We start from the raw sequence: 22,148 nt of genomic DNA, 5'->3' as shown, positions 1-22,148 counted from the left end.
TAAATATATTTTTATTGATTTCAGAAAGGAAGGGAGAAGGAGAGAGAGATAGAAACATCAATGATGAGAGAGAATCACTGATTGGCTGCCTCCTGCACGTCCCCCACTGGGGATCGAGCCTGCAACCTGGGCATGTGCCCTTAACTGGAATAGAACCCAGGACCCTTCAGTCCGCAGGCTGACACTTTATCCACTAGGCCAAACCAGCTAGGGCTGATGGCATTTCTTGTTTTCTGGAGTTATTATAACATTTTCTTTTAATTGGATATCCTATATAATAAAAGCCTAATATGCAAAACAAAAGGGCACTATGATGCGCACTGACCACCAGGGGGCAGATGCTCAATGCAGGAGCTGCCCCCAGCCCGCAGGCCCCAGGCCAGCCAAGGCAGGTGCCAGCGGGGACCCCCCGATCACCCCGCCAGGCACCCCACAGAGAGAGGTGACCGGCAGCAGCGGGAGTGGCAGGGGGCAGGGCTGGCAAACAGGCAGCATTAGGCCTGCCGAGGCAGGTACCAGCGGGTCTCCCCCCCCACCCCCCCCCCCCGCCAATCACCCCGCCAGTCGCCCCTCAGATCGGCCCTGATAGCCAGCCAGGCTTAGGGACCCTACCCGTTCATGAATTTCATGCACTGGGCCTCTAGTAAAGATATAATTCAATTTCATATGATTTGTGCTGGAAAGAGGTATATATTTGAGCTCAGTCTGACTTCCTTAGTTCAGTCTCACAGCTTATGTACTCTTGATTTTCCTTAGGTACCTATAGATGAAAAGTTAGTAAAATGGATTGTCAGTCCTCATGACCTTTGCTCATAATATTCCTGTTTACTTGTTTTATATACTTAAAGAAAAAACATATGACAGTTAATTTCCATTTGCTTGAGAGTTCTCACTAATTTTATATTTAAGCGAGACTCAGAGACTAAAATGATATAAAACCTGCACTTGGAAAGGAGATTCCAGTTCACCTTCCAATATTCCCTGTCTTGATTAATATAAGTTAGAAACCTTAGGGACATTTACTTCTTTTCTCAGAGACATATTGACCAGAGGTGTCAGATTCTTCAGTGACTCTCTTAAAATCTTTCCTTCCTTTGGTGTTCTGATTTCCTACTCACTTACTGTAGCCTTTTCATATTCCTGCACTAGATCTCTCCTCTGCCTGCCCCTTAAGTACAAAAGGTCTATTCGTGGCCACCATCTGTTCTTAGTCTGTGTGCATACTCCTGGGGGTGGTGGGAGTCATCCATGATTTTAAAAGCCACCAGTATGTTGAAGACTTTTAATTCAACGGCTCCAGCCCAGACCCCTCTCCTGAATTCCAGAATGTCAGCCTTTACAACCACCTGCTGGATTTCTCTAATGATATCACATAGCACTCAAACCTCAGCGTTCCAGAACTAAACTCAGTATCCTCCCTTAAACTTACTCTTGCTTTTATCTTAGTTATTTTGACTAGTGGCATCACCCATTTGTGAAATCATAACACAGAACCTATGTTACATCCATGACTACTCCTCCAGACCCTAAGTACAACCAATTTCCAAATCTGTCTCTCACCAAATTCAACCTTTTCTATATCCTAAGCACCTTTGGACTCTGTCTCCTTAGCTTCATTCATACTTCATTGTCTTACTAGAGGCCCAGTGCATGAAATCCATGCACTCAGGGAGGGGGGGTCCCCTCATCCTGGCCTGCGCCCTCTCGCAGTCTGGGAGCCCTCGGGGGATGTCCAACTGCTGTGGAGGTGGGAGAGGCTCCCGCCGCCACTGCCGCACTCGCCAGCCTTGAGCCCGGCTTCTAGCTGAGCGGTGCTCCCCCTGCGGGAGTGCACTGACCACCAGGGGGCAGCTCCTGCATTGAGCATCTGCCTTCTGATGGTCAGTGCACATCATAGCGATTGGTCGTTCTGCTGTTGGGCCATAACCGGTTCTCAGACATCCCCCCAAGGGGTCCTGGATTGTGAGAGGGCACAGGGCAGGCTGAGGGACCCCACCAGTGCACGATCGAGGCCAGGGAAGGATGGGAGGTTGGCCAGCTGGGGAGTGACTGCGGGAGGGCTCCAGGTGGTCAGTGCACATCATAGTGACTGGTTGACTGGTTGACAGTCTGCCCCCAGTGGTCAGTGCATGTCATAGCAAGGGGTTGAGTGGCCTTAGCATATCATTAGCACATTACGCTTTGATTGGTTGAATGGCTGACCAGACAACCGGACACTTAGCATATTAGGCTTTTGTTATATAGGACTAGTGGCCTGGTGCACAAAATTCATGCATGGGGGTGGGGGTGTCCCTCAGCCCAGCCTGCACCCTCTCCAAACTGGGACCCCACAGGGATCGGGCCTAAACCGGCAGTTGGACATCCCTCTTGCAATCTGGGACCACTGGCTCCTAACCACTCACTGGTCTGCCTGCCTGATCGCCCCTAACACTCTGCCTGCCGGCCTTCTTGCCCCCAACTGCCCCCCCCACTGGCCTGCTCGCCCCCAACTGCACCCCCCTGCCAACCTGATCACCCCCAACTGCCCTCCCCTCCTGGCCTGATCACCCCTAACTGCCTCTGCCTCAGCCCAGCCACCATGGCTTTGTCTGGAAGGACGTCCGGAAGGTCTCCTGGTCTAATTAGCATATTACCCTTTTATTAGTATAGATAATTGTTCACCTGAAACATTACAAGTAGCCTTGTAACTGCCCTTACTTCCCTGTAGTTCAGCTTTCCCACTCCTTGCAGAGAGACTTAAAAGTGAATATGATCACATCTCTGTGTCCTAGCTTAGCTCTGTGCAGTTCGCAGATTCACCCACTGCTTACATGTTAAAGTCCAGATTCCTTAGCAGGCTTTATGACATGAGCCTGCCATTTGTTTAATCTCATCTCTCAGCACTTTCCTCCTTGTGCTTTATATTCTAAAATCCTGAATTACTTACTTACACCTGAACTGAGTACAACATGCTGTTTCAACATCACTTTACACAAAACTCTTCTTTTTGTTCAGAATTATTTTCTCTTTTCTTCCTCTGCTTATCCTGATTCTGAATTCCTGTTCATCTTGTAAAAGTTAATTCAGATGTTACCATCTCTTATCCCTCCCCACCCCAATAATTAATTGTTCACTTCCTCATTGGGCATTTTGTACAGGTCTTTATCATAAATCATGGAATTGTGACATGAATTCCATGATGAATGAGGCAATGTCTTCTTCATCTTTATATTCCTAGTGCTATAATAAAGGGCCTGACATATAATTACACATTTTAAACCTACTTTTTATTGTATACTATATAAAAATATCATATATTCATATATGTCTATACCTACATATGGGTATATACATATATTTGAAAAAATAGTTCTTATTAAAAAGCACTACATTTACCAAATCAGAAGTTCTATTGGAGAAATAACTTGGGAATTTCCCATTAGCACGGATACTAAATTCTTTAATAATAATATTAATTATTCTTATTAGTGTTGACTTCTAAGAAATAAAATGAAAATGAACAAATTCTTGTCTCTCTTCTGTTTTTTTTTTAAAAAAACACTAGTTGTCTTGACTGCCCTACTTGGGTACATTATTAAGGTCAAATCCTTGGCAGCCCCTCGAAAAAATTCATTCCTTTTGCTTACTCATGCTGCCAACAAACAAACACCTTTTTATTTTTTAAAATATATTTTATAGACTTTTTTACAGAGAAGAAGGGAGAAGGATAGAGAGTTGGAAACATCGATGAGAGAGAAACATCAATCAGCTGCCTCCTGCACACCCCCAACTGGGGATGTGCCCACAACCAAGGTACATGCCCTTGACCGGAATCGAACCTGGGACCCTTCAGTCCCCAGGCTGACGCTGTATCCACTGAGCCAAACCGGATAGGGCACAAACACCTTTTTATATTTGAAAAATAACAATATATTAAAGAATATGATTTTCAAATATTTCATAAAACTAAAAGTTTTTTAAAAGCACCACATTTGAATTACAGAATAAACATAAAATTTAGACAAGCAAAAAAAGTACCCCAGTCTCACTCACTCATGTGCAACCACTATTAACTTTTCAGTATAGAACCTTCCAATTCCTCTTCTATATGTATTTGTATACATACTTGACCTGAGCATGGTAGAAGGGAAGCACTTTAGCCAAGGATAAGGTTCTTTTCTTGGCTCTATCTCTGTCCAAATAACAAGAGAAAGTTATTTGAATCCTCTGTATGAAATAAACTTGGCCATTTTTATCTTGAACAGTGATGTAATATTCAACTGAGATAAGGAGGTCTCTGGCATTTTCAAAATGTTGCATAATGTTATTTTTGACAGCAGTGCAGTCTTTCTGTATTTTAGTTGTAATTCCAGTTTGTTCCTGGGAGCATGTCCGTGCAGCATCCACTGACTCTGCTGCCATTTTTAATCTCATCTCCAGCAGTGCAGTCTGGAAGTTAAAGTATCTGTGGCAGAGCCATTATTGACAGCAGCCCAGATCTCAGGAGGAAATCTACTGAAGGTCACATTGGAGGCTGCCTACTCTGTGCCTGAATCCTTCGTGCCAGCAGGGCCTGTGCAGAACTACATGGTTGGTCTGCAAGTTCCATCAACTGGAGAGGTAAAGCCCTATAGCTACATATGTATATATATTTAAACACTCATATGGGCATCTCTTCTTCACCTGCTAAGATTTCATTCAAATCAAGCTCTGCTCATGGCTGAGATTTATTTTAGGCTTAAAAAATAAAGTTTACTTCTGTTTTATAAATAGATGTTTATGTTTATAGTTTATATATTATATATAATATAGTATAGATTAAATATAATTTATATCAATAAATGCTTTATGATGGGATATATGTAAGACATCTTTAAATTGACAACTTTTGGATGTATTTCTTCACAGATTACCTTATGCATATGTTTTGTGGATTTTGTATAATGTACTTTATGTAAAAAACTCCCTCTTGCCCTGGCCAGTGTGGCTCAGTTGGTTGGAGTACCATCCTGTACACTTGAAAGGTCACAGGTTCAATTCCCTGTCAGGGCACATACCCAGGTTGCCAGGTTGATCCTTGGTCAGGGTGGGGGCAGGAGGCAACTAATCTATGTTCACTCACACATCAATGTTTCATTCACTCTCTCTCCTGTCCTCTCTCTCTAAAATCAATAAAAGCATGCCGTCAGTGAGGATTAAAAAAACAACAACTTTCCCTTAATTCCAGATTATTTTCTTAGTCCAAATTTCTATAGAATGATTGTGTATGGGTCTTTTGAGGCTCTTGATAGAGATTTCCAAACTGCTCACTAAGAGAGAGTAATTAGTTAATACTCCCACCTGTTGTATTGCCACTTTAAATTTTCAGTACAGAACCCTCCAATTCCTCTTCAGCATTTTACATCCTATCAGCTGTGCACAAGGTTCCACTTTCTCCACATCCTTGCTAACGCTTATTTTCTGTTTGTTTGTTTTTAATAAAAGACAACGTCACAGGTGTGAGGTGGCATCTCCTTATGGTTTTGATTAGCATTTTCAAATGACTAATGATTTTGAACATCTTTTCATGTGCTTATTGGCCATTTGTATTTTTTTGGTGGTGGTGTTGTTGGGGGGACGGGGGGATATATATTCAAGTCCTTTGCCCATTCTTGAATCATTTTTGTTCTTGTTGAGTCTTTGGAGTTCTCTGTATATTTTAACTATTAATCCCTTATCAGGTATGTAATTTGCAAATATTTTCTCCCACTCTATGGGTTATCTTTTTTACTCTGTTGTATCTTTTTTATTTTATTAAACATACTAGAGGCCCGGTGCACAAAAATTTGTGCACTCGGGGGGGAGGGGGAAGGTCCCTCAGCCCGGCCTGTGCCCTCTCGTAGTCTGGGACCCCTCAGGGGATGACCACCTGCTGGCTTAGGCCCGCTCCCCGGGGGATTGGGCCTAAGATGGCAATCAGACATCCCTCTGGCAGCCCGGCAGCCCTCGGGGGATGTCCACTTGCCAGCGGGGAGCAAGCCTAAACTGCAGTCGGACATCCTTAGCACTGCTGAGGAGGCAGGAGAGGCTCCCACCACCACTGCTGTACTGGCAGCCATCAGCCTGGCTTGTGGCTGAGCAGAGCTCCTCCCATATGAGAGCGCCCTGACCACCAGAGGGCAGCTCCTGCATTGAGCGTCTGCCCCCTGGTGGTCAGTGTGTGTCATAGTGACCAGTCATTCCCAGTCTTTCTGCTGTTAGGGTCAGTTTGCATATTACCCTTTTACTATATAGGATAGAGGCCTGGTGCACGGGTGGGGGCCAGCTGGTTTGCCCTGAAGGGTGTCCCGGATCAGGGTGGGGGTCCCGCTTGGGTGCCTGGCCAGCCTGGATGAGGGGCTGATGGCTGTTTGCAGCTGGTTACACCCCCTTCAGGGTGGGGGTCCCCACTGGGGTGCCTGGCCAGTCTGGGTGAGGGGCTGAGGGCCATTTTCAGGCTGGCGGGTGACTGAAGCTCCCAACCTCTCCTTTTTTTCTTTTCTTTTTTTTTTTTATTCTGGGATTTATTTACCTTCTATGGCTGTCACTGGAACTGAGAGCCAGCTTTAGCTCTGAGGCTCGGCTCCAGCTCTGAGACCTCGGCTGCTGAAAGCAGGTATCTGGGTTTGTTTGGCTTCTATAATTGAAATACTGTTGCAGCTCCAGCTCTGAAGGCCCGGCTGGCTAAAAGCAGGTTTCTGGGGTTTGTTTAGCTTCTATAATTGCAACATTGTTTCTTAGAGTGCAGCTCAGAGGCTGGCAGCGGCAGGCGGGGAACCTTGGCTTCCTCCATCACTGGAGCAAGCAAGCCTCCTGTTCACTTCAGCTGCCTGGCTGCCGGCTGCCATCTTGGTTGGCAGTTAATTTGCATATCGCCCTGATTAGCCAATGGGAAGCGTGTCGGAGGTACGGTTAATTACCATGTTTGTCTATTATTAGATAGGATTGGGGTGACATTGGTTAATAGGGTCATATAGGTTTCAAGTGTACATTTCTATAATACATGCTCTGCATATTGCATTATGTGCCCACCAACCAAAATCAAGTCATCTTCTGTCACCATATATTTGACTCCTTTACTTTTATTACCCCCTCACCCTCTTCCGTCTGGTAGCCACCATACTGTGGTCTTTCTGTGTCTATGAGTTTCAGTTTTATATCCCACCTATGAATGAAATCATATGGTTCTTAGCTTTTTCTGACTGTCTTATTTTGTTTAACACATATTCTCAAGGTCCATCCATGTTGTTGCAACACGCAGTATTTCATCTTATGGCTGAGTAGTATTCCATAGTATATATGTACTATATCTTCTTTATTCAATTGTCTATTGAAGGACACTTTGTCTACATGTCTTAGTCACTGTGACTAATACTGCAGTTAACATAAAGGTATATAAATCTTTGCAAATAAATGTTTTCTAGTTTTTTGGATAGATACCCAGAAGAGGTATTCCTGGGTCATATGGTAACTCTATTTTTAATTTTTTGAGGAACCACCATACTGTTTTTCATAGTGGTTGTACTAGTTTACATTCCCACCAGCAGTGAGTGAGGGTTCCTTTTTCTCCACAACCTCTCCAACACTTGTTATTACCTGTGTTGTTGATAATAGCCATTCTAACAGATGTGAGGTAGTATTTCATTGTAGTTTTGATTTGTGTATTTCTAACTAGAGACCCAGTGTATGAAATTTGTGCACTGGGGGGGTGGGGTCCCTCAGGTCGGCCTGCACCCTCCTCTTGCAGTCCAGGAGCCCTCAGGGGATGTCCGACTGCTGCGGAGGCAGGAGAGGCTGCTGCCACTACCACTGCGCTAGCCAGCCGTGAACCTGGCTTCTGGCTGAGCAGCGCTCCCCCTGTGGGAGCGTACTGACCACCAGGGGGCAGCTCCTGCATTGAGCATCTGCCCACTCGTGGTCAGTGTGTGTCATATTGACCAGTCATTTCCAGTCATTCTGCTGTTAGGGTCAGTTTGCATATTACCCTTTTATTATATAGGATAGAGGCATGGTGCACGGGTGGGGTCTGGCTGGTTTGCCCTGAAGGGTGTCCTGAATCAGGGTTGGGGGTCCCACTTGGGTGCCTGGCCAGCCTGGGTGAGGGGCTGCGGGCCGTTTTCAGGTTGGCCACAGCACCTTCAGGGTGGTGGGCCCTACTGCTTGGCTTCCTCCATTGTCGGGGTAACCCAAGCCTCCTCCTTGCTCCAGCTCTGTGGCCGCTGCCATCTTAGTTGGGTTAATTTGCATATCCACTCCTGATTGGCTTGTGAGTGTGGCTTATGGGTATAGTGGAGGTACAGTCAATTTGCATGTTTCTCTTTTATTAGATTAGACTAGAGGCCCGGTGCACAAAAATTTGTGCACTCGGGGGGAAGGGGGGTCCCTCAGCCCAGTCTGTGCCCTCTCGCAGTCTGAGACCCCTCGGGAGATAATGACCTGCTGGCTTAGGCCTGCTCCTGGGTGGCAGAGGGCAGGCCCAATCCCTAGGTGCAGCCCCTGGTCGGGCTCAGAGCAGGGCCGATTGGGGAGTTGAGGTGCCACCCTCAGAGCAGGGCGGATTGGGAGGTTGCGGTGCCACCCTAAGTCACGCTCAGGGTAGGGCTGATTGGGGGGTTGGGGCACCGCCCCCTGTCACACTCAAGGCAGGGTCGATGGGGAGGTTGCAGCGCCACCCCCTGTGACACACAGAGCAGGCCAATCAGGGGGTTGGGGCACTGCCCCCTGCACAGAGCAGGGCCCATCAGGGGGGTTGGGGCTCCGTACCCTGCAGGGCCAATCAGGGGGTTGGGGCACTACCCCTGTCACGCACAGAGCAGGGCCCATCAGGGGGTTGGGGAGCTCCCCCCTGTCACGCACAGAGCAGGGCCCATCAGGGGGTTGGGGAGCTCCCCCGTGTCACGCACAGAGCAGGGCCCATCAGGGGGTTGAGGAGCTCCCCCCGTCACTCACAGAGTAGGGCCGATAGGGGAGTTAGGGCACCGTGCCTGCTGCCCTGCCCCTCCCTTCGTGATCACATATCCGGGGCCGCAGGCACGGCTGCACCTAATGCCCTGGGTGCCGGCATGCTTGGGGTCCCGCCCCTCCCTTCACGATAGCAGATCAGAGGGCTGCAGGCACGGCTGCACCCTGGGCCTGCACCCAGTGCCCAGGATGCTGCTGTGCCTGCTGCCCCGCCCCTCCCTTCGTGATCACATATCCGGGCTGCAGGCACGGCTGCACCTGGTCCCCCAGGTGCATCCTGCCTGCGGCCCCACCTCTCCCTTCAAGATCGCAGATCAGGGGACTGCAGGCTAGTTGGCATCCCTGGCCTGGGGGTCCTGCACCCCGGCTCTCTCTTCCTCCAATCGCCATGGTGAATTGCGCCTATGTATGCAAATTAGCCGCAATCTTTGCTGACAGCTAATTTGCATATACTCACTGATTAGCCAATGAAAAGGGTAGCGGTCGTACGCTAATTACCATGTTTCTCTCTTATTAGTGTAGATAGCTAGTGAAGTTGAACATCTTTTCATATATCTGATGGCTATTTTGTATGTCTTCTTGGGAGAGGTGTCTGTTCAGGTCCTCTGTCCATTTTTTAATTGGATAGTTTGTTTGGTGATGAGTTGTATGAATTCTTATATATTTTAGACATTAATCCCCTGTCTGAGCTGTTGTTTGCAAATATAATCTCCCAGTTGGTTTATTTTGCTGTACAGAAGCTTTTTAATTTGATATAGTTCCATTCATTTATTTTTGCCTTTACTTCCCTTGCTTTGGGGGTCAAATTAATAAAATGTTCTCTAGGACCAAGGTCTATAAGTTTAGTACCTATGTTTTCTTCTATGTGCTTTATTATTCAGGTGTTATATTTAGATCTTTGATCCATTTTGAGTTAATTTTTGTGTATGGTGACAAGTAGCAGTTTAGTTTCATTCTTTTACATGTAGCTTTCCAATTTCCCCAGCACCATTTATTGAAGAGGCATTCTTTTCTCTATTAAAAATTTTTGGCTCCTTTGTCAAAAATTACTTGACCAAATACATGTGGGTTTATTTCTGGGCTCTCAATTCTGTTCCATTCGTCTGTATGACTGCTTCTCTGTCAGTACCAGGCTGGGTTTTTGTTGTTTGTTTGTTTGTTTTTACACCAAGCAACCTATATGGCTGTTGCTTCAATACCAGGCTGTTTTGATTATTGTTGCTTTGTAGTATAATTTGAAGTCAAGTAGTGTGATACCTCTGGCTTAGTTCTTTTTTCTCAGGATTGCTTTGGCTAATCAGGGTTTTTTGAGGTTCCATACAATCTGATGATTTTTTGTTCTATTTCTCTAAAAAATGACATTGGGGTTTTTATGGGAATTGCATTAAATCTGTTGCAATGTGCCCTGACCAGTTTGGCTCAGTGGATAGAGCATCGGCCTGGGGACTGAAGGGTCCCAGGTTCGATTCCGGTCAAGGGCATGTACTTTGGTTGCAGGCACATCCCAGTGGGGAGTGTGCAGCAGGCAGCTGATCAATGTTTCTAACTTTCTATCCCTCTCCCTTCCTCTCTGTAAAAAAATCAATAAAATATATTTTAAAAAATCTGTTGCAATGTTTAACTATATTGATTCTTCCAATTCATGAACACAGAATGTCTTTCCATTTCATTGTGTCTTTTTAGTATATAGGTTCTTCACATCCTTTGTTAAGTATATTGCTAGGTATTTTATTCTGTTGGTTGCAATTGCAAAAGAAAATGTTTGTTTGTTTTTTCCTGAAGTTTCATTGTTAGTATATAGAAAAGGAGTGAATTTTTGTACATTGATTTTGCATCCTGCAAGTTTATTGTTTCTTATAGTGTTTGGTGGAGTCTTTAGAATTTTACATATACAGAATCATGTCATCTGCAAAAAATAACACTTTTGTTTAGTCTTTCCCAATTTGGGTGCCTTTTATTTCTTTCTCTTACCTGATTGCTCTGGCTAGAACTTCCAGAAGTATCTTAAATAAGAATAGTGAGAGTGGACATCCTTGTTTTGTTCCTGTTCTTAGAGGAAAAGCTTTCAGTTTTTCACCATTGAGTACGATATTGGCTGAGGGTTTGTCACATATAGCCTTTATCATGTTGAGGTACTTTTCTTCTATGCCTATTTTATTGAGTGTTTTAATCATAAATGGATGTTTTATCTTATCAAATGCTTTTTCTGCTTCTATTGATAAGATCATATGATTTTATCCTTTGTTTTGTTAATGTGGTATATTACATTGTTCGATTTGCATATGTTGAACCATCCTTGTGCCTCTGGAATGAACCCCTCCTGATCGTGATGTATTATATTTTTAGTGAATTGTTGTATTCGAATTGTTAGTATTGTGTTTAAGATTTTTGCATGTATATTCATCAGAGATATTGGTCTGTAGTTTTCTTTTTTAGTGTTATTCTTACCAGGTTTTGGTATCAGGGTTATGATAGCCTCATAAAATGTTGGGAACTTTTGCCTCTCCAAATTTTTTGGAAGAGTTTAAGAAGGATAGGTGTCAAATCTTCTTTGAATATTTGGTAGAATTCACTAGTGGAACCATATGGTCCTGGACTTTTATTTTTTGAAAATAAAAGGGAGGTATTTGATGGTTCTTTTAATTTTCTCACTGTTTATCAGTCTATTTCGATTTTCCATTTCTTCATGAGTCAGTCTAGGAAGTTTATAGATTTCTAGAAACTTATCTATGTCTTCTAGGTTTTTGAATTTGGTGGCATATAATCTTTCATGGTATTCTAGTATGATTCTTTGTATATCAGTGATGTCTGTGTTAACTTCTCCTTTTTCACTTTCAATTTTGTTTATATGAGTCTTTTCTCGTTTTTCCTAGTGAGTCTAGCCAGGGGTTTATCAATTTTATTAATCTTCTCTTTTTAAAATATATTTTTATTGATTTCAGAGAAAGGGAGAGAGACACAGAAATATCAATGATGAGAAAGAATCATCAATGGGCTGACTCCTGCATGCCCCCTACTGGGGATCAAGCCTGCAATCCAGGCATGTACCCTGACTGAAATAAAATTATGACCTCCTGGTTCATAGGTTGATGCTCAACCACTGAGACACATCAGCCAGGCTAATTTTTTCAAAGAACCAGTTTTTTATTGTATTAACTTTTTTTGGCATAGTCTTTTTGTTCTCTATTTCATTCAGTTCTGCTCTAATTTTTATTACTTCCTTTCTTCTGCTGACTTTGGGTTCCTTTTGTTCTTCTTTTTCTAGTACTTTAACATGTTATGTTAGGTTGTTTACAGGATATTTTTCATTTTCTTTCCAAGCTGCCTCACTACCTTGGTTATTCATGGTATTTGATGGATTCCTTCTCTGTCTAGGCATCAATGTGTGAGTGGCATTTCTCTAGCAGATTAATACAAACAGGTCTTTATATTCTTTTCTGGTAGATGACATTGAGCCACAAGCGTTTTTAGCTTGTGAAATCCTAGTGCCAACCCCCAAGTTTCTGGCTGCCATCAGCTTCTTTGTTGTTTTGCCCTCCCAGTAATGGTGACATTGTGTCCTCCGTGGGGTCCCCCTATGCCCCAATCCTGAGATGGGTCACAGAGTGCACCCTTTGCTCAGGGAGAAATGTGATTCTATAATACTGGTTCTCAGATGTACAGATAATGTGCTCCATAACCCAAAACCACGGTCAAGGGGAGGCAAACTCTGGGAGGTTAAGATGAGGCAGTCTGACTTTGTGGCTTTGTTTCTGTGTCTGAATTGCTGATGCCCTGACAACTGTGGCCGCACTCCTGTGCCTTGCCCAGGTCTCTGCCCAGCTGCAGATCATACTGCTCACTTCTGCAGGAGTGCTCACTGAGTCTCTTTGCTCCTCCTGGCTGAAGGGAGTGTGAGCCACGACTGGATTCCTCTCCTCTCTAGACAGAGCCCCACCGTGAGCTCCCAGCTGCCAACTACATTCCTGGCTTGTAACAGCTCCTCTCCCTTTTCGCCTCCCCCTTTTGCTCCACTTGCCCACCTCTAGGTATTTCAATGCGTGAATCTTCCAGGTGTATTTGTACATTGAGCAGGGAATCCTTTGTTGAGTTATAGCTGTTCACATTGTTGAAACTTCAAGGGGAGAGGCCAAGGGGACCTCTCACACTGCCATTCTTCTGATATCACCCCAGTATCTTTTGATCTACAAAAGATTTTAATTTTGATGAAGTGCAGTTTGTCCATGTTTTCTTTTGTTGTTCATAACCAATAAATCATTGTTAAACCCAATGTCATGAATCTTCTCCCCTCTGTTTTCTTCTAAGAGTTGTATAGTTTAGTGTTAGGCCTTTGATTCATTTTGAGTTAGTTTTTGTAGATGATGTTAGGTAAGGGTCCAACTTCATTCTTTTGCATGTAGATAACTAGTTTCTTAGCACTATTTGTTGAAAAGACTGTTCTGTACCCATTGAATGGTCTTGGCACCATTAATTTTATAATTTTTGCCAATATTTATATTGTTTTTATAGAGGAGCAGATTTTTAGAAGTCCTTACTCTGCCATTCCAGAAATGTCCCTTCTTCACAAACATTTTTAAACTTAAAATAAAGAACTAGAATAGCTGAGTTATAGGGCATGCCAATTTTAAATTTTACTAGATATTACAAACTTTCCATAGTTCCATCAACTATATATAAAAATACCATTCCCTTAACAATATTTATACTTGATATTTTCAGACTTTGACTTTGCCAATGTATGGTTTAAAATGGTATGTCATTGTTTTAATGTGCATTTCACTTACTATTAATGATATCTAACATGTTTTTATTTAAATGTTATATTTTCTAATTTTTCTTTCTATAAATTTTTTATTTACATCTTTACCAGTTTCCTATTGCAAATATATTTTAGATAAATTATAAATATGGAAGTGCCTATATTTTAGGTCTTTGTCAAATTTATTTGTTTTTTAAAAGATAATTTTTAAAAAGCTACATCATAACCCTTATATAAATATAAAATGACAAAAAGAGTTTAAATCAGTTTAAAGGAGAATCTGAAGAAATGACCCATAGGTAAGCAGTCAGGACTGTTGAAATGAAGTTTTTTTTTTTCTTTATTGATTTTTAAAGCGAGAGGAAGGAAGAGGGATAGAGAGTTAGAAACATCGCTGAGAGAGAAACATCATTGATCAGCTGCCTCCTGCACACACCCTACTGGGGATGTGCCCGCAACCCAGGCATGTGCCCTGATGGAGAATCGAACCTCTTGGTTCCTGGATCAATGTTCAACCTCTGAACAACACTGGGTGGGTGAAATGAATCTGCTAATAATTCAAACCTTGTTACCAGCCACAGGACAATAATCAATTACATCTCCACTGGACAAAGTATTTTGCATTTCTATGGACAAGAATATTTTGGGTTATCATAAATTTTTAATAAATTACAGAATTATAAAATAGCACAAAGACAATGAAGGGCACAGGCGCTTCTACAGAATCAGATAATCACAGAAGGGTCTGTTAGATAATACCCAGCATTGCATTGAAGACACTTCAGGCCCTGACTAGTGTGGTTAGATGGTTAGAGCGTTGACCTGCACGCCAAATGGGTTTGATTTCTGGTCAAGGGCAGGTACCTGGGTTGCAGATGCAATCCCTGGCCCTGATCAGGGCTCGTGAGGGAGTTAACCAATTGATGTGTCTGTCTCACATTGATGCTTCTGTGTCTCTCCCCATCCCTTCCACTTTCTCTAAAAATCAATGGAAAAAATATCCTTGGGTAAGAATTAACAAAAACGATAATATGACATTTCAATAATCCATTTTGTCCATTTCAAAGTCTTTTACAAAATCTCCTGATGTATTTATTTCTGCAGAAAGACTATCCTATTTTCTTCAAGAATGGAACTCTGAAGCTTGGAGGGGAAAGAGAACCTACTCCCCGGCCCAAAAAATGGCCTATTGCCAACATTCTGGCTCCAGGAGCTAATAACATTCCTGATGCATTCATTGTTGGTGGGCCCTACGAGGAAGAAGACGGAGAACTCAACCACCCTGAGGTGAAGGAGTTATTCAGCTTTTCTGTGATAAATTCAGTGTGACATAAGATAAAATATTTTGTGAATCACTATAACTTATTTGCATTATCACCTGTTAAAATGGAACAATTATATGCCAATAATACAGTTTTCACCCTTGCCTGTTTGGCTCAGGTAGAGTTTCTGTCTTTGAACTAAAGGGTCATGGGTTCAATTCCAGTCAAGGGCACATACCTCGATTGCAGGCTCTATCCCCAGTCCCTGGGAGACAACCTGTCGATGTGTCTCTCTCATATCGACGTTTCTCTCTCTCTCTGTCCCACTCCCTCCCTTCCACACACTCTAAAAATTAATGGAAAAATATCCTCAGGTGAGGATTAACAACAACAAAAATAATAGTTATCTAATTCTGATTTAAAAGTCTCCTGACATCCTCAGTCCAGCAAACAAAATAATTGAATTAATTAAAATTCACCCTTTATTTGTTTTATATTTATTTAATTTTGAGTAGGTAATAATACAGTCACAGGGAGAAGTAAAAAATTAAGAAATATGCTGTTAAAGTCTCCCTCCTTCCTCCTAATTCCTTCCCAGATCATCACCCAGTAGCCACCTTTTTATAGTTTCTTTCAGTTTCAGTGATATAATTTGTAAGATGAGGATGGTTGAATTACTTTCAATATCTGACACTAAATATTTTAAATAATAGAGATAAGGCTAAAATATTTGAAAAACATTCTGCAGTGTCTTTTCTCATTATTGTGATTATTGGAAATTCATATTGTTCTTAGATTTATATTTTCATTTAGAGCAGATATTTTATTTTAGATATTTAGATTTTATGTTATATTTTAGTTTAAATCATTAATTCTCAAACCTCGTTGCTCATTAGAATCACCTGGAAAGCTTTTAAAACAATAACAATGGCCAAGCCTTAACCCAGATCAATTACATAAGAATTTACTTTTAATATAATACCAATGTCCAGATGATGATTATTTTTTTAAAGACACTCCCAAATAATTCTAACATGCATTCAGGGTTGAGAATCACTGATTGAGGTTATGTGAATTAGTACTGGATCGATATAAGGATAATATAAGTAATTTATCTTATGTACTGTAGTAATAAAGCACCCTAAAATTTTTTTTTTTTTAATTAAATCTTTATTGTTCAGATTATTACATTTGTTCCTCTTTTTTCCCCCCATAACTCCCCTCCTTCCAGCTCCCACCCCACCCTCCCCCCTCATTCCCCACCCACTGTGTTCATCCATAGGTGCATGATTTTTGTCCAGTCACTTCCCGCATCTCCCACACCCCTTTTTCCCCCAAGAATAGTCAGTCTATTCCCTTTCTATGTCCCTGATTCTATTATAATCACCAGTTCATTCTGTACATCAGGTTATTTATTCACTTGATTCTTAGATTCATTTGTTGATAGATGCATGTTTGTTGTTCATAATTTGTATCTTTACCTTTTTCTTCTTCTTCCTCTTCTTAAAGGATACCTTTCAGCATTTCATATAATACTGGTTTAGTGGTGATGAACTCCTTTAGCTTTTCCTTATCTGTGAAGCTCTTTATCTGACTTTCAATTCTGAATGATAGCTTTGCTGGATAAAGTAATCTTGGTTGTAGGTTCTTGGTATTCAGCACTTTGAATATTTCTTGCCATTCCCTTCTGGCCTGCAAAGTTTCTGTTGAGAAATCAGCTGACAGTCGTATGGGTATTCCCTTGTAGGTAATTAAGCCTCTTTCTCTTGCTGCTTTTAAGATTTTCTCTTTGTCTTTTGCTCTTGGCATTTTAATGATGATGTGTCTTGGTGTGGTCCTCTTTGGATTCCTTTTGTTTGGGGTTCTCTGCGCTTCTTGGACCTGTAAGTCCATTTCTTTCTCCAGGTGGGGGAAGTTTTCTGCCATTATTTCTTGAAATAGGTTTTCAATATCTTGCTGTCTCTCATCTTCTGGCACTCCAATGACTCTGATATTAGTCCGCTTAAAGCTGTCCCAGAGGCTCCTTACACTATCTTCACACTTTCGGATTCTTTTTTCATTTTGCTTTTCCAATTGGGTGTTTTTTGTCGAATCTTTGTTTTGATTCTTGTACTCCTCTGGTCTGCTATTGGGTATAATATTCTTTATTTCAGTCCGTGTATGCTTACTTTCTAATTTCTTTATCGTAGCATCGAGGGTCTCATTAGTTTTCGTGAGGCTCTGCACAAATTTATGGCAAGCCCTCAAAATTGCGATTCTTAGCTCCATATCCTCCATTTCTGTCATGTTTCTTTGTCTCCGCATCTTTTATGCTTTCTTGGTGCACCCCCTTGTGGTCTCTGTGCGCAGTCTTGTTCTAGCCAAGCCTTAATTGTTGTAGTTAACACTAGAGGGATTTGACCCCCAGGCCGGCTGGCTATAGGAATCAGCTGTACGGAAAACGTCTGCCTTCTGGGGAGGCGCTAATCCAGCCTTTGCCTGAGGCGATCGGCAAATGGCTGTGCGCAGGCTTTGGGCGGGGCGGGATCAACAGGGCGGGCGGAGGGAGCAGTTATGGCCACGCTCAGTCCCGTTCCCAGAGGCTCTGCTTCTCAGAACCCCGGCAGCCGCTGCAAACCTCGGAGAGAAAGTTGCCCTCAGGTTCCAACTGATGCCGGATAATCCCGCTTCTCCCGTTTGAGTCTGGGTCCCTAGAGACTCGCCCGGATCTGGAGCCCAGAGTCTGAGACTCACTCCCGACAGAAAACGACAACCGCGCCCTCAGCCACCAGCCCGCTTTGCGCGCGCACCTCGGTACCTTTGTATTTTCCACACTGCGCCGCCTCTGAGCCTCGATTTGCTGTTCTCTTTCCTTCTAGTTGTAGAGTCTCTCTTCAGCCAGCCTTCCTGTGGTTCTGGGTGATGTCCGTTCAGTCTTTTAGTTGTATTTTTGAAATGGTTGTTTGCGGCAGCGGTCTCCGGTGTTTACCTACGCCGCCATCTTGGTCTCCTCAGCACCCTAAAATTTAAGGTTGTGTAGTATCTACAGTTGTAGGCATACTTATGGTAATAATAGTAGTAGTAATAAAAGTATTGTGATCAAATTACCTAAAAGAATGCCCCACTAATTGAGCAAGATGAAACCATGGCACATTGGGAGAACAAACGTCTCTCATTATTTTACAGGACAGGGAAATGAGGATCCAATCAGAGTGCACAAAGAAAAGGATTACTTGGGACTTGGAAAGTCGTTGCTATCTTGATCCTCCTGCAGTGGTCAGGTAGGAAGAGGAGGGGAATCTAAACAGCCAAGACTGTAGGTGGGAAGAAATGTTGCTTTTGTTAGCTTTATCTACATTTGAGTTAAGGTGATCTGAGACTCTTTCATCGCATCTGCTAATAACAGAGGCTTCTAGTGATGGCGAATTAACCAAGGTAGGTTCTTATTTCCCTTTCAGATAAAAGAACTTCAGAGTTGGTATGTATGGTGGCTCCTCAGTGTTAAGAGGTATCTAAGCTCAATGTGTCTTTTTGCTCTACCTTCCTTGACATGTGCCTTCCCTCCACAAGGTTGTCTCATGGTCCAGAATGGCTGTTAGAGTTCCAATGTACACATTCACATTCCTGGCAGAAAGTTGGAAGAAGAGGGTAGTGCTTACAGATAAAAAAAAGGACACATGCTGGCTGTCTTAGCCCCTCTTATGGAGTCTTCCTGGAATCTGACAACCTCTGTTTATTTCTCATTGGTCACCTCTATATGCAAAAGAGGCTAGAAAATATGTTTTTGTTGGATACATTGTTGTCCAGATTAAATCAGGATTTAGATACTAAAAACACTATTGATATTGTATGGGTAACTATTAGTCTCTGACCTGGCAATCAGGGGAAGATGAGAAATAGAGAATTATCAATATATTTATAATCTGAATGAACAACTATTTTATTTTATTTTCAATTAATAGATTATTTTTAGAATTAATTGAGCAGATATTTTGGAGAGTTCCAGTATACCTCTAGTTCCCCACTTGATCAAATGTATAACTAAATATACATTATGGATTTGATTTGCTGATATTTTGTTAAGACAACACTGTTGCTCATTACTTTGAACAAACAATTATCAACTTGATCAATTAAAAATAAAATAAAATAAAAAGAAATAGCCCTGGCTGGTGTTGCTCAGTGGTTGGAGCATCAGCCTGTGCACCGAAGGGTTGCAGGTCTGATCCCCAGCCCCTGTTGGGGTGCATGCAGGAGGAAGCCAATCTATGTGTCTCTCTCACATGTATGTTTCTTTTTCTATTTCTTTCTCTCCCTTTTTCTTCCTCCATCCCTCCCTCACTCCCTCCTCCTCTCTCTATAAACATCAATGGAAAATATATGCTCAGGTGAGGATGAAAAATAAATAAAAAATTTCACCTTTATTTATTTCATTCTTTGATTCTTTTCCTTTCTTTATATAGATTCAAATTTCTGACTCATCATTTTTCTTATCTCTGAATACTTGTAGCATTTCTTGTAAGGCAGGTCTACTGGCCACAAATTCCCTCCATTTTTGTTTGAGAAAATCTTTATTCTTGATTTTTTCTTCACTTTTGGAGGATAATGCCACTGGATACAGAATTCTAGGATGGTGGTTTGTCTCTTTCAATACTTTAAATATTTCACTCTGCTCTCTTCTTACTTGCATGGATTCTGAAGAGGAGTCCAATGTCATTCTTATCTTTGTTCCTCTATAGGAAAGGTGTCTCTCCTCCCTCCTTTCCCACTGTGGCTTCTTTCAAGATTTTTACTCTCTCTTTGGTTTTCTACGGTTTGAATAATATATACCTAGGTGTAGATTTTTTAGCATTTATTATGCTTGGTGTTCTCTGAGCTTCCTAGATCTGTGGTTTGGTGTCTGCCATTACTTTGGTAAAATTCTTAGCCATTGTGACCTCAAATATATCTTTTGCTCCTTTCTCTCTTTCTGGTATACCTGTTGCATCTTTTGTAATTGTCCCATAGTTCTTAGATATTCTGTTATGATTTTTTTCAATTGTTTCCCTTCCCATTTCAGTTTGGGAAGTTTTTATTGACATATCTTCAAACTAACTAATTCTTTCCTCAGTTATATCCAGTCTATTGATAAGCCCATCAAATGAATATATTTGTTGCAGTGTTTTTTATTTCTAGCATTTTCTTTTAATTCTTTCATAGAGTTTCCAATGTCTCTCTGCTTACATTACCCATCTATTCTTGCATGTTGTCTGCTTTTTCCATTAGAACCCTTAACATGTTAATCATAGTCATTTTAAATTCCCTATCTGTATCATAATTCCAAGATCTGTGTCATAACTGAGAATAGTTCTTATGCTAGCTTTATCTCTTAAAACTGTATTTTTCTTGCCTTTTAGGATTCCATGTAATTTTTCATTTAATTTTTTTAAAGTTTATGAACATGATAATTTATTAATGACAGCACTCTTTTTGTTTTGTTTTTATAAATCTTTATCGTTGAAAGTATTACATATGTCTCCTTTTTGCCCTCATTGACCTCCTCCAGGCGCCCCCCCCCCCCCCCCCCGCCACTCCAGGTCTTACCACCCTATTGCCTGTTTTCATGGGTTATGCATATATGCATGCAAGGTCTTTGATTGATTACCTCCCACCCACCCACCCTCCCAGATACCTCACTCTGTTCCATGCTTCCATGTCTCTGGATCCACTACATTCATCAGTTTATTTTGTTAATTAGATTCCACATATGAGTGAGATCATGTGATACTTGTCTTTCTCTGAAGGGCTTATTTCACTTAGCATGATACTCTCCAGATCCCTCCATGCTGTCTCAAAGGGTAAGAGATTCTTCTTCTTTTACTGCTGCATAGTATTCCATGGTATAAATGTACCACTGCTCTTTTATCTACTCATCTACTGATGGGTACTTGGGCTGTTTCCAGATCTTAACTATTATAGATTATGCTGCTGTGAACATAGGGGTGTATACATTCTTTCTGATTGGTGTTTCGGGTTTCTTGGGATATATTCCTAGAAGTAGGGTCACTGGGTCAAATGGCAGATCCATATTTAATTTAAAAATATATATATATTTAATATATTTTATTGATTTTTTACAGAGAGGAAGGGAGAGGGGTAGAGAGTTAGAAACATCAATGAGAGAGAAACATTGATCAGTTGCCTCCTGCACATTCTCTACTGAGGATGTGCCGGCAACCAAGGTACATGCCCTTGACCAGATTCGAACCTGGGACCCTTGAGTCTGCAGGCCAACACTATCCACTGAGCCAAACCGGTTAGGGCAATTTTTTTTTTCTATTTTCTTAAACTTTTCTTTTTTTTCCCCTTTAAATTGTTATACAGTCTTTTTTTAAAAATTAAATCTTTATTGTTCAGATTACATTTGTTCCTCTTTTTTTTCCCCCCATAACTCCCCTCCTCCCAGCTCCCGCCCCACCCTCCGCCCTCACTCCCCACCCACTGTCCTCATCCATAGGTGCACGATTTTTGTCCAGTCTCTTCCCGCATCTCCCACTCCCCTTGCCCCCCCAAGAATAGTCAGTCCATTCCCTTTCTATGTCCCTGATTCACTATAATCACCAGTTCATTCTGTACATCAGATTATTTATTCACTTGATTCTCAGATTCACTTGTTGATAGATGCATGTTTGTTGTTCATAATTTGTATCTTTACCTTTTTCTTCTTCTTCCTCTTCTTAAAGGATACCTTTCAGCATTTCGTAAAATACTGGTTTAGTGGTGATGAACTCCTTTAGCTTTTCCTTATCTGTGAAGCTCTTTATCTGACCTTCAATTCTGAATGATAGCTTTGCTGGATAAAGTAATCTTGGTTGTGGGTTCTTGGAATTCATCACTTTGAATATTTCTTGCCATTCGGTTAGGGCAATTTTTTTAAAAATATGTATTTTTATTGATTTCAGAAAGGAAGGAAGAGGGAGAGAGAGATTGAAACATCAGTGATGAGAATCATTAATCAGCTGCCTCCTGCACGCCCCCCACTGGGGACCAAGCCCACAACACAGGCATGTGCCCTTGGCTGGAAGTGAACCCGGGACCCTTCAGTCCCCAGGCAGATGCTCTATTCACTGAGCCAAACCAGCCAGGGCCATATTTAATTTTTTGAGAAAACTTCATACTGTTTCCCACAGTGGCTGCATTCCCACCAGCAG

At 42.0% G+C, this 22,148-nt stretch overlaps 1 protein-coding gene across 1 annotated transcript in view; it reads left to right on the top strand.

Annotated features, from left to right (window-relative positions):
* The window catches only part of CFAP70 (cilia and flagella associated protein 70), a 107,573-nt gene that overhangs the window by 20,203 nt on the left and 65,222 nt on the right, over positions 1-22,148 (top strand). The window contains 3 exon segments of the mRNA XM_070432969.1: positions 4,420-4,599; positions 14,822-15,004; positions 18,145-18,239. Coding sequence (XP_070289070.1) covers positions 4,420-4,599; positions 14,822-15,004; positions 18,145-18,239 — 458 coding nt within the window.

Source organism: Myotis yumanensis, unplaced genomic scaffold (assembly GCF_028538775.1).
Source record: "Myotis yumanensis isolate MYYU_CA2020_CCGP unplaced genomic scaffold, mMyoYum1.0.hap1 SCAF_13, whole genome shotgun sequence".
NCBI classification, from domain to species: Eukaryota; Metazoa; Chordata; class Mammalia; order Chiroptera; family Vespertilionidae; genus Myotis; species Myotis yumanensis.
The sequence above is the reverse complement of the archived record's forward strand: the minus strand, read 5'-3'. Positions and strand labels throughout refer to the sequence as shown.